The sequence below is a fragment of the Paroedura picta genome, chromosome 10, assembly GCF_049243985.1.
Source record: "Paroedura picta isolate Pp20150507F chromosome 10, Ppicta_v3.0, whole genome shotgun sequence".
NCBI classification, from domain to species: Eukaryota; Metazoa; Chordata; class Lepidosauria; order Squamata; family Gekkonidae; genus Paroedura; species Paroedura picta.
Genome location: NC_135378.1, coordinates 50,289,475 through 50,303,150, shown reverse-complemented (window position 1 = coordinate 50,303,150; position 13,676 = coordinate 50,289,475). Strand labels below are relative to the sequence as shown.

Sequence of the window (13,676 nt, the reverse complement as noted above, 5' to 3'; positions counted from 1 at the left end):
CGGTAGCTCATTAGCGCTCCTCTAACATTTTGTTTCTGTTCCTCCTTACCTGCTGCTCTAAACTTGAAACATCCTAGTTCTCTCATGCTATAACCTGTTGGTGCTACCTCCAATTTGTGTTGTTCAGAGTTTTTTGTTTTGTTTCATCTTTGTACTTTTGGAAACTTGGAAAGCAAGATGATCATCATATTATCAACTGCAACCTCCAGCAACTGAAGCGAAGAGAACCTTGATAGGTTTTGAAAATGAGGAAACTGTTTTTGGAGCTTTTTCAGTATAGTGCACTTCTTAATATCAAATACATGTAAACAACTGCTCTGGTAACAGACTGAAAGCTACCTGGATGCAATCAGGACAGAAAGAAGTGTGATTTCGGTAGTGTGTCCCCCACAGACTACACACATTCAATCCACTATGAAACCCCTTAGGCTTGCCTGCATGAAAGGAATCCTGTTTTTTATAACATATACATAAGGTTTGAGAGGCTCTTGGCAATCTCATTCACTTTCTCTACATGATTTCAGTAAGCCTTGATCTGTTCGCTTACTGTACCGTTGAGTGAAAGTTAAGGTTCTCAGAAGTTCAAAATGTGTGTTACCTCATTCAAAGTAAATCCGAGTCAAAGCAAAAGGAAACTAGTACAGAGGGGAGGGGGAGTCCACTAGTACTAGCTGTGCTTTCCCCCCTTTATCCACCAAATTGCACTCAGACAAAAGTTTCTCAGTACTTCTCTACTTTAAGAAATGTGGTTCCAGTAAACAGCAGAACTATTTTAATTTGATAATCAGTGTGAAGTTGAAGTGATTTTTACTCTAAACCAGCTCTGGTAAGCAGAATTTACAGTTCTTCTTAAAGTTGTATAAGGTTGAAATTGTATGACAAAGGAGCTCTTAAATTGAGGCATGCCAACCAAAACAACTCTCCTCACATAAAAATGCAAGTGACATGAATAACTTCCCCTTTGCAATGGAAGCTGGCTGGTTAGCCTAACCTCAGCCACTCTTTGTAGACCAATCTCTAATGTATGCTAAGGAAACACATGCAATATTCAGGCTAACTTAGGAAAAACCAAATAACAGAACACAAGGAATTGTTGTAGCAGTAAATATACATGGAAATCCTGATCTGCGCGTGCAGGATCTTGACACTTTCTGTTCACAGCTTTCATGTCAATTTCTATCTTATGCTATCAGAAGACATAATTCCATGCACATAGTTCTAAAATGCTCTTCCAACAGAATGCTTGGCCGTCTAATCAACTAATAGAGAATTGGCAACTACCAGAAGGTTATAAATATTACATACATACAACACAAATTCAATCCGCATTCAGAAAGAGATTTCTGTTGCGGAAAACTAGCCAAAGTTATTCTATACCAGGGAACTGAACAACACCGTACAATGAATGAAGCAGTTAATACTTGGCAAAGTGTGGCTAGGCCCTAGATCATAACCACTGAATGAGTGCCACACACCTAACTATTTTTTTAATTTTATTTTGTGTTATCCAGAAGCTCATCGTGCCACACACCACTTTTACAGCCAAAGAACCTTTCAGAAACAGTTGTGATATGGCCTGGGGATCTTCTATTTAAAAGAAAAGTAGTATAAAATTCCACTGGACATCTCCAAGACTTCGCATAAGCCTGAGTAGCAGTTTGGATTCCACCTCATTCTCTACTAGTTCTACATTTAACACTTGTGCTTCGTTCCATTTTACCAATACTGTTCCTTATTTTTATTTTGATAACTGCATGTGAAATTGCAGTATCAATCAGTAGTCACAAAGTTTAACAGCTTACTCCTACCAATAGAACCTATTAAAGTATTAAACTGTAAAAAGATATTCTAGATCAATTTTACAGATATAAAGACAACAGCTATGTTTGCTGTTGAGTTCCTTTAAAAGGTACTAATTATAATAAATATTTTTTTTCAAAAAAGATGCTTTAAATTCTACATATGACATCCTATTTTCATCCTTTTTAACCCACTGAGGTCACTGGGGTCAGACAAGAGTAACTCTACTTAGGAAGGAACTGTTAATCTAAAGGATGCCACCAGAATTCTAGTGGTAATGTAGCTGCTTTATTTAGTACCATAACTGGACTGAACAAGTTAAACAGCTTAGTGCAAATAAGAAATTCTGCATCATTTCTAAACCTCGAGCACTTCCAGAGCAACTCCAGGCTGCAGTCACAAACATCCATTAGACTGTTCCACAATTCAGAGCAAGCAAGTGGTTGTCAGTGCAGCCAGTAAATCACCTGATCCTATTACAAAATCAATTACTGCAGCACATTTCTATTGCTACACAACCTGATGATGGTAAGAGGATATTGGAGAGCTGCTGCAAGGTCAAAAATCCTAAAAACGTAAGAAACTGTGTCTTCTTAAAGTTCATATTGTATCTACTTTAAAGGAAATATTTTAAATTTAAATAAATTTGTATAGTTACCTTTTTTGGCTGACTGGGACATTCGATGGATAGTCTCTGCAATTGGTCTGACGTATGGCTGCAAGATAGAAGATCGGAGCAGCAGGTCGAACGGCCCAGCCTCTTCATTAGAGAAGAAATAATGCTGCAGCCACAACCACACATTGACTTGCTCATTGGATGAGTATATTCCTTAAGAAATAAGCACTGGTACTGGCCCACACACAATCAAAATTGGCCGATTGCCTCATTCTGCAGCTCCCTGGCAAAAATTGACACTGATAAAAATAAAACAATGGTGTTCCTCCAAAGCCAATACCAGCTGCTATTGCCAAGCAAAGCTTACAGTTTCAAAGTGCATCCATTTGGCTATACTCTCAAAAGGCAAGCCATACTGATGCTCTCCACTGTTTTCTAAGAGTCTATACTTTGTCCTGTTGTAGTAGTTCAGGTTTGGTAGGATATCCCCTATCCAACCTGTTCCCCGCTCTGAAGGCAGAGTCTTCCAACAGCCAACAGAAAAGAGCCACACCTCTTTGTGTTCTCTTCACCATTCAATTCAAGATCTGTTCAGTATGTGAAGGAGGACTGTTGCTGCATTGCTGACTGTATCAGAGAACAGCTTCCCGGTGGAACCTGACCAAAGCTGCTGAACCTTTAATTATCTAAAGTAAACTGCCTGGGTAACCTGCCAATTACAGTTAAGATATGGGGGGGGGGGGGGTATAGCTTAAATTTGAAATTTTCTACAGAAATATGGATGTACCCCTCACCTCAGCACAACACTTAAAAACAAAAAAGGAAGCTGCCTTAGATGTTTAAAATCCTTAGGGGGGTGTTGTAGTATCATCACAACTCATGTCCCCTTGCACAATAACAAGGGAAAACGCGTTCCAACAAAACAGAGACCAAGCCAAAGCAATGGCAAACAAAACATGAATTTAAAACGCAAAGAAAAACTAATTTAGAAACGAAAGTCCTTCAACTCTTTTCATTCAATCTGAGACTGAGAGAAAGATGGAGTAAACATGAAAGTAAATAAAATTATCTGTTTTCAGTGTCTGTGGAAGCAATGGTATTTTTATACTAAAACTAAGATTTCTTCAGTAATGTGGTCAGGTTTCTGTTTTTCTGATTATCAATTTAAAAGCAAAACAAAACATTCAGATGTCTCCCAAGCAGCATAAAGTGCAATAAGTAGGTATTAGAAGATGACATGCTGGTCCCTCAGTTATTAAAGGCTGTGCATTACTCATTGCAGCCATGCACTAGAACATCCAAAGCAAAAGAGTTCATATTAGCATAGATGCTCAGCCTGATTACAGGGTAATCTGCCTTGAAATAATTGTCTCTTACCCTGATAGAATTATCACCAGTTGTCTACTGACTAAGTTTCATCAAAGGGTTAAGAGAAAGCAAGTGCCATGACAGCAGCTTAAGCATAAATGTTGAAGCAAAACTTCTTGTTTTCACTATGCATCAAAAAGCTGTATTTCCTCTGTCTCCTCCCCCCCTCTCCTAGCCGTGGTACACAGCTACACTGAGCCTGCTCTGCCTCTTCCTTCAACCTTGCTCTGCCCTTTTGATATTCACATTTATATTAAATCATTTCCTAGTAATATTTAAATGCAAGCAACCAATGCCAATTGAATAAAAAGCCTTTTGTAGAGAAAGACTGCATGCAAACAAGCAAATAATGCAGTAACCTTTTACTTGCCTGCTGGAGGTACTGTCTGCTGCATAGAATTTTAAATCCTCATCTGCAGATGCAATTGAGCTGGTATTGCCAAGGACTTTGCTCTTCCTGTGCTGATTCTACACAGCTATTCATGGGGTGGGGGGGGGAGAGAACATTACAAGGAAAATGTAAAGTAATATCAGGTGAAATTACACAGAGGGCCTAAAAGAGCCAACTTCTAAAAATCAGCTGTTGTCTTGCTCAGTCACATTTTTCAGCTCATAAATAAGTCTTACTGCTGGTGTCTGCTTGCTACCGATATTGCAGGATAGAAAAAAAATCGCAGGAAGCTAATAAAAAAATTAATACACAGAATTAACGTGCAGTGCTCACCCTTACCCTTATAACATCCCAGTGTCTTCTGAAGCAATTACATCGCAAGATGAAACAGCTCATACAACCAAGTGAGACTTCTCTCCCTGCTCCACCCTTCACCCTCCTCTGGATCTCAGTTTGCAGAATGTTAATAAAAACTATTATAATCATGCTGTATATTATGCCAAACCAAAAAACAAACAAACAAACCTCTTCTTCGGTTGTATAGCTAGCATATAGTGAACAGCCAGTGTTTCCTTAATGGCCTTTAATGGTTCATCATGCAAGTGGTTGGATTCCTTTTTTTATTGCTCCAACACCATATTTGTCAAGAAGGCAGAGATTGAAAGGAAAAGTCTATTTGGCCAGAAAAGAATAATACATGGTTCTAAGTTTTTAGAGTTCAGAGTCCTAGGGTTTAATTTTTTGGAATTCAGAATGCCAGAGGCACTATACCATTAAGATTTCAGGGACAGATGCTGTTTTCAGATTACTGCTCTCTCTTTATGCACAGACTTGTTTCCTACCTGTTCAAGATATTTCAATATCTTGAATGACTCTTCCCAAAGAAAACTGATCTAGAAGTTCCCATTGTTCAAGGAAGCTGGGAACACTAAACAATACTCTCATTTGTGAATAACTGTTCTAATTTAAGCTTTATTTGTCCTTTGATTATATCAAACTGCCTATTAGTGTATCCAGGACACAGCTCTTGTTTATAATTAGTATTTATGGGTTAATAATTAAGTGTTATATTTGATACAAAATGCAGATAATTCAGTGAAATCTGTATTGCCCTTAACAGGAATGAAACACTAGCAGTAAAGGTTGTTATTCATTATTTATGTACTCCCCCCCCCTCCGAATCAGTTTCCTTAATGTACTATTGATTCTCAGGATGCATAAAGACGGAGCCAGTGACAAACCATGCACAGGGCAATAATCCAGGAAAGTAAACATAGTGACGGTTTGGGTAGGTATTTGTCCCCACAAAATTCAAATCAGACTTTATTGACAAATATACAAACTAATCCTGCATTAAATATTTCAAGAAAATCTCTTCCACAAAATACAAAACATTACCTGATTGCAATAAACTTATTTAGCCATGTGTATATTTAGCCTATTTGATCCAAACAGTTAAAATAGTCTATTCTACATTTTTAAAATGCTGATCAAATTAGTGAAATATCTGTTTATGCAACTGCTATTTGTGTGCAAATAATGTAATGCTACAGAACAAGAGATTGTTCATTTCTACTTCACTAAATCCTTGCCATACATAACATACTTCGCCAGCACATTACAAAATTATTGCTATTAAAGTAACTACAGGTATTACTCTTGCAGGTATTTAAGATGTAGAAAATAGCATTCCTTTTCATAAGAAGCTCACAAAGTCAGTTGTCTCATTACACTGAAAATGCAGCGCTATTTCATAATGATATAATATCAGTGCTTTTTTCTGTTGTTTTCCTTGTTTTTTAAAGATTGCCAGTGGTTATACAGAAGTTTGCAACAATTTCCACCAATTCCCCTCCAGGACTCAGGAGAGCCCCAAAAAGAGGGGCCAGTGACTACCATCACAAAAGCACCTGATACCTATAAATCAGCCACAGAATTCAATTGTCCCTTAAATTTAAAAAGTTAATTACAGTATTTGCTGGCGTATAAGACTACTTTTTCCCCCTGAAAAAACATGCCTCCAAGTGGGGGGGGTCGTCCTATACGCCGGGTGCACTTCAGTTGGGATAGACATAGCTGCCCATAGTACTGTAATGTAATGTAACAAACTATATTTTGAGTGGAAATGTTGGGGGGTCGTCTTGTACACCCAGTCGTCTTATATGCCGGCAAATACGGTACACGATAATTAACTAATTCAACTGTATAGATGTTAAAACTGGAAGACAGAAAACTTAAATACCCATAAACATTGATGGCATTCTTTTCTAGCTACAGAAGTTATCATTAAAACGATATTAAAAGGGGATTGAGATTGGAGAAAATCAGTGGCAAAAGGCCAACTTATATCCCATAATGCAAACGTCACAAATTATGGATATAGTAGTTGAAGGAAGTCATAATAAAGATTAAATGCTGGAAATGCTGCAGAGTGAAACAAATGACTGCAAACCATTTTGCCAGCCATAATGCAGCACCAAATTCCAATGCTGCTATTTTTAGAAGTACAGACCCTGCTAGCTTTTAAACAGTGTACAGTTTAAGAAGTGGTGTCTTCCAAGCAATGAAAACAGTCTTCTGAGACAGTAAGCCTATGATTAGAAAGCACATGATCAGGAGAATGCATCAGTGTGACATTTACTGGGCTCTACCTTTTCAGATTGCAGGTGAAGGATTATATATTTAAACTCTCATTCCCACTAACAGAGCTATAATGGTCTAGGAAAGATTATAATTTTTCCTCTTGACATTCTCGGCATTTATTTAATAATTATTTGGTTTCTTAACCACCACTCCCTGACCAGGCTGCCTCATGGCAGTTTACAATAAAATTCCAGTAAAACACAAATAAAACAACAATTCCCTGGCAGCATAAAATTTTACTAAATCCCCTCCCAACACACCCATCCAGCATGGACCAACACTGGCCCACTCCTCTACCCACCACCTACAAGCCTCAGGAGACACTCCTCCGGACCTACATGTTCAGGGCATTCAGAGGAGGGACCAAAGATCTTCCCCTGCCTGGCCTCAACCAAATGTATGGTGGAAGAGCTGCATCTTGCAGGCACTGTAGAACTGTGACAGCTCTGTCAGCACCCTCAGCTCTTATGGGAGCTCATTCCACCAGGTCAGGGCCAGGGCTAAAAAGACCCTGAACCTGGTTGAGGCCAGGTGCACCTCCTGTGCAACTTTGGAACAAGAGATCTTTGTAGAAATAGTTCTATGGACAGCGCTGTGATTTCAGCTTCTACCTTTCCTGACAATCAAGAGAAAACAAATGGAAAGCACCATCCCTAGTCTTAATTTTGATAAATCTAGAAGTGAGAGAAGAGAGTACCCCAGAATTGGAGTATTTATGAAGAATTGGAAACAAAAAATCCCTGTAAGTGGAAAGTGAAAGACAGGTGACAATGTCATGCAAATTCTCCCTGCATTTTGTACAAAATCAAAACGTTAGTGCAAAGAAAGGGCTCAAAAAGTTTTCATTCATCCCTTGCTGACATGATGGGACACTGAGTTCACTTTAAAAACAACGAAGTTTATTCAAGGAAAGTTTCAAGGAAACTTTTCATAGGCACACACTTCCTCAATGTCTGGAGAAGTATCTCTGCACACCAAATTTCATAATTTCTTCTGCTTCTTCAGACCAACACAGCTACCCACCAGAATCCATAATACATAATTATTCTTCCTCAAGTTTCTGGACACTTTTCAATGGTATCCTTACCATCTGCACACACAAACCTTAATCTGAAAATTGTCTTAATCTACTCTACAAAAACTCTTTCAAGTCTAGTTCATTTACATGACCCCAGAATCTTAAAACACACTTCTGGAAGTCGACACAAGAATGGCTAGAAAGAAAACTGCAGTAATATATTTCTAAGGAGACTTGCCAGGCTATGATCAACAGTTTTTTCAACGTGTGCTCATGTGGGGGAGTGTTTGGAAAACACTGCCTCTCAGCATAAAGGTTTTAAATAACTGTGAATAGCTTAAGAAACTCACATTATCCTGAAGCATAAGAACTAAAGGCTGTGCATGTACTGATTCTACCCCAGAGTTATCTATATGATCAAAGAATACCTAGCATCACTCTGAGTTTAGTACATTGAAGAAGCCTCCAATATCCAGACTGATTGGCTTACCAGAAGTTGCCACTGCTTGTCCAATCACCTTGCCCAAGAACACTAAGTGTGAAATTGGCCAATAACTGGCCAGGTCAGTGGGATTCAGCTCTTGCTTTTTCAAGAAGGGTTGCACTACTGCCTCTTTCAGTCTCTCTAGGAAGGTCCCTGAAGCAATTTCAAGTGAGTTGGATCTGTTGATACTAACCGTTGGCTCTTGTTTTAGATTCTGATCTGTGTTTCTTTGGTGATCATTCTGATAAGGACCTAGTTGGAGCCTGTTCTGGTATCCCAGAACATCTATGATTGAAATCCAATTGGACTGAAATCTCCAATGGAGAATGAGACATGCGGTCAACAACTAGTTTGAGGGCTGAAAAGACAGATTTGTTCTACTAGGGCAGATGTTTAACTTCCAAGTTAACAAAGGTGGATAAAGCCTTGTCCCAAAAGGCCATCTAAAGGCAAGAGGCATGGTCCTCATGAACTTTCATGGTAAACTTCTGGCAGATTTTAAATATTGCTATATTGTGGTTTTCCCCAAGGCACAAAAGACATAGTGCTTTTCTGTAGAGTTATCTTCTGTAGAGTTATCTTCATAACTCCATGAGCAGGAAATGGCCCCAACAACACTGATTGGGAGGGGCAGGTGGTCTGGCAGGTGGCCTGTACAGACCCATGTGGGACTGCACAGAAAAATGACAATAAAGTCATATGACAACAGATGCTGGAAAGCACAGGCTTGACTGTCTAATAACGGAGCCTTCAACCCAATGGAAATTAATTACAGCAAATCACAACATGAAGAAAGAACGTGGGAAATCAAAACCACAAATGATTATTGTCTATTTGTACTTATCAAGGATATACATCCAATTTTATAAGTTAAAAGGGTGGCAAGGGAGAAAAACGTTATCTGACCTGTTGAATTTGGATCAACAACCAACTGAAAGTGGAAGTCTGTTAAGGCTATAAACCCATCCATTACATTCATTACAAGGCCAAAGCTGATAGTGAGGTAAGATTGGCCAGGGAAGCCCATTGTAACAAGAAACGATTTTTCAGTTATGTGAGGAGCAAATGTAAAGTAACGGAGGCAATAGGCCCACTGTTGGGTGCGGATGGACAAACTCTAACGGAAGATGCAGAGAAAGCAGAAAGGCTTAGTGCCTATTTTACATCTGTTTTTGCCCACAGGTCAAAGTGTTTAGGCACATCTAGAGATGGCCGTAGCCAAAGGATAGTGTCTGGGTGGCAGGTTAACATGGATAAGAGAGGTTGTCAAGAGGCATTTAGCTGCACTGGATGAGTTCAAATCCCCTGGTCCGGATGAAATGCACCCGAGAATACTCAAAGAACTTTCCAGAGAACTTGCACAGCCCTTGTCCATCATCTTCGAAACCTCTTTAAGGACTGGAGATGTCCCGGAGGACTGGAAGAGAGCAAACGTTATTCCGATCTTCAAAAAAGGGAGGAAGGATGACCCGGGTAACTACAGACCAGTGAGTCTGACCTCTGTTGTGGGGAAGATAATGGAGCAGATATTTCCTGATATCTAGCCTATATCGTTGTACTTGAAGTTTAAACCCATTACTGCATGTCCTCTCCTCTGCAGCCAACAGAAACAGCTGCAAACATCTGGAGGACAATTTGGTGATCCAAGGAAGTCAGCATGGATTTGTCTCCAACAGGTCCTGCCAGACCAACCTAGTTTCCTTTTTTGACCAAGTAACAGGTTTGCTGGATCGGGGAAATTCGGTTGATGTCGTTTACTTGGATTTTAGTAAAGCTTTTGACAAGGTTCCCCATGATGTTCTGATGGATAAGTTGAAGGACTGCAATCTGGATTTTCAGATAGTTAGGTGGATAGGCAATTGGTTAGAGAACCGCACTCAAAGAGTTGTTGTCAATGGTGTTTCATCAGACTGGAGAGAAGTGAGTAGCGGGGTACCTCAGGGCTCAGTGTTTGGCCTGGTACTTTTTAACATATTTATTAATGATCTAGATGAGGGGGTGGAGGGACTACTCATCAAGTTTGCAGATGACACCAAATTGGGAGGACTGGCAAATACTCCGGAAGATAGAGACAGAGTTCAACGAGATCTGAACACAATGGAAAAATGGGCAAATGAGAACAAGATGCAATTTAATAAAGATAAGTGTAAAGTTCTGCATCTGGGTCAGAAAAATGAAAAGCATGCCTACTGGATGGGGGAAACGCTTCTAGGTAACACTGTGTGTGAACGAGACCTTGGGGTACTTGTGGATTGTAAACTAAACATGAGCAGGCAGTGTGATGCAGCGGTAAAAAAGGCAAATGCCATTTTGGGCTGTATCAACAGAGGCATCACATCAAAATCACAAGATGTCATAGTTCCCATTGTATACGGCACTGGTCAGACCACACCTGGATTACTGTGTGCAGTTCTGGAGGCCTCACTTCAAGAAGGACGTAGATAAAATTGAAAGGGTACAGAGGAGAGCGACGAAGATGATCTGGGGCCAAGGGACCAAGCCCTATGAAGATAGGTTGAGGGACTTGGGAATGTTCAGCCTGGAGAAAAGGAGGTTGAGAGGGGACATGATAGCCCTCTTTAAGTATTTGAAAAGTTGTCACTTGGAGGAGGGCAGGATGCTGTTTCTGTTGGCTGCAGAGGAGAGGACACGCAGTAATGGGTTTAAACTTCAAGTACAACGATATAGGCTAGATATCAGGAAAAAAAAATTCACAGTCAGAGTAGTTCAGCAGTGGAATAGGCTGCCTAAGGAGGTGGTGAGCTCCCCCTCACTGGCAGTCTTCAAGCAAAGGTTGGATACACACTTTTCTTGGATACTTTAGGATGCTTAGGGCTAATCCTGTGTTGAGCAGGGGGTTGGACTAGATGGCCTGTATGGCCCCTTCCAACTCTATGATTCTATGATTCTATGTTATCTTCAAATTCATAAAATATGCATCTAGCCTTAGTTATCACATTAACCTTATTATCAAGAAAAGATACTGAAGTGAATCATGTGAAGACCAGCCACTGTCTTGCTTCCTTTTTCTTCTCACCATTACCACCTTGATTAAAGTTCAGGCCCTCCCCAGGCTCACGTTGCAAGACAATATAAGTTCAGCATGCCATGTTGCCACGGCAAATGGGTAAACAAATGTGCAGACTCTCTTTAATTAAACTACTTTATTCCTATAAGGCACAGGGTGCTATAAGATGGATCTAGGTGAACTAAGCAAAATAAACAAAAGTTATGAACTAGGTACTTACAATCCATGGCCTACCTGGTCTTTAGTTGAGTCATGTGCCTCCTCCATGGGTACATTTCTAGTCATAATTAGCATCATTCTCTTTGGTCACCCTTTACTGCAGATGCACACAAGAGAGACAGCCACAAACCATCAATGAACCCCAAAACAAAGGAACACCTTTCCTTGTCAACCCCTCCCCATATAGATTTTTGGGCCTTGACCTGGGTCCTTGGTCCAGGGAGTCAAGCCCAATCAGAACATGGATCCTCCAACCATTTAACTTCAGAAGTCACATGATTAATTGGGAGACCAATTTTTTTGTCCAGTAACACCTTTAAAACCAACCAAGTTTTATTCAAGGTATGAGCTTTCATGTGCACACATGCTTCTTCAGATACAATAATTAGGATTCACCAACATACCATCCAAGTGGCACATGATCTGCCACAAGTTGTCTGTATAAATAGACATGTTCTGAAAGACCCTTAACACTGCAGCACCATTAAGCAAGCAACATGAAGACCAAGGAACACTCCAAACAGGTCAGAGACAAAGTTGTGGAGAATTATAGATCAGGTATGGGTTATAAATGAATATAAAAAACTTTGAATATCCCACAGAGCACCATTAAATTCGTTATAACAAAATGGAAAGAATACTGCAGCACTATAAGGCTACCAAGAGAAGGCCACCCTCCAAAATTCACAGACCAGACAGAGAGGGCATTAAACAGAGATGCAACAAAGACACCAACAATAGGTCTGAAGAAGCTACAAAGATCCACAGTGGAGATGGGAGTATCTGTCTCCAGGACCACTTTAAGCAGTATACTTCACAGAGTGGGGCTTTATGGAAGGCGGGCTTGAAAAAAGCCATTGCTTAAAGAAAAGAATAGGAATACACATTTGGAGTTTGCCCATCATGCTGTGGAGATGTTTTTATTGGCAAGGACAGACCTGTTCAAATTTGAAGAAAAGATGGATGGCACTAAATACTGGGCAATTCTTGAAGAAAAACTTGACGATTGATATACATCAACACTACCCAACTAACTTCAAGGAGTTGGAGCACTTTTGCCTTGAGGAATGGGCGAAAATCCCATTGGCCAGATGTACTAAGCTGATAGAAGTATATCCCAAGAGACTTGCAGCTATAATTGCAGCAAAAGGTGACTCCACATTTGGAGGACAAATATTTATATAGTCATGATTTCTATTTTTCTTGTCTTAAGTACTGTTTGTGTCACAGTAAGAAAGATTTTGCACCTTTAAAGTGGTAGGCACATTGTAAGAATCAAATGATGCTAACCACCACCCCAACCCAACTTAGTTCCAGACTGCAATGTGACAAAACAGGACAAACACTGGGGGGGGGGGGTGGAATACTTTTGCAAGCCCTGTATTCTAACAAGCAATGATGCCTACTAATTAATGGTGGGAATACTCTGATCATTCTGAAATTGGGATTATACAATTTCATTATAATTATCATATGAAAGAATAATCAGTCATATTGTCCAGGAATATCAAAAGCATAATACTCCTAATACAACAACTCTATTATCAGAAGTCAATCTCATTTTGTTTTCTTAGCTAAGGACTCTGAAGACAAGAGTACAACATTAGCTTGATATTTCTTCCACTTAAAAGAGTTCACAATCCTACAACTAGGTAAGCATGTTCAGAAACCTAACAAAGGTCTGTCTGAACACAGGAAGACTAGTTTTAAGTTGTTTAGCTATAGTCCAGGAACTGTATGGCAGTTTTCCTTGTGCACTTTTCCTCACAAAAAAACTTTTTATTGTACTTTAGTAGGAGGTCAATGGCTATCACTTCACTACTTGAGCACAATGGTGAATTGAAACAAGAACTCGTAGCTGTTCGGACCGACAAAGCTACCAGTATGTCTAAGCCAATAAAGCGATTTGTTCATTAAAGCAATAATAAAGCAACCTTTTGTTAGTCTATGAAACATCAGAAGCCTCAGAGAATGCATCTCACTGCAATATTTCTAGCATTCCCACCAACTCTACAAATGTCTCTTAAAACTAGTTTACTTCTTTGAATGTTTAGGCTGAAGTGGAAATGGTAATTTATTACTAAAAAACACCACCAGCAACACACAGCT

General features: G+C 39.6%; 1 protein-coding gene across 4 annotated transcripts in view; it reads right to left on the bottom strand.

Moving 5' to 3' along the window:
- FBXW7 (F-box and WD repeat domain containing 7) overlaps positions 1–13,676 on the bottom strand; it is a 145,581-nt gene that overhangs the window by 116,696 nt on the left and 15,209 nt on the right. The window contains exon 2 of one of the 4 annotated variants that reach the window (XM_077300087.1): positions 4,155–4,260. The exons of 1 other annotated variant lie outside the window; for it this stretch is intronic. Coding sequence is in view for 2 of the 3 variants with exons in the window: in XM_077300090.1 (XP_077156205.1) it covers positions 2,459–2,614 (156 nt within the window). In the remaining variant the exon portion in view is untranslated. Of the gene's footprint in view, positions 1–2,458; positions 2,675–4,154; positions 4,261–13,676 lie in introns of those variants that run through there. 2 more of the 4 variants (XM_077300090.1, XM_077300085.1) reach the window with 2 other exon arrangements.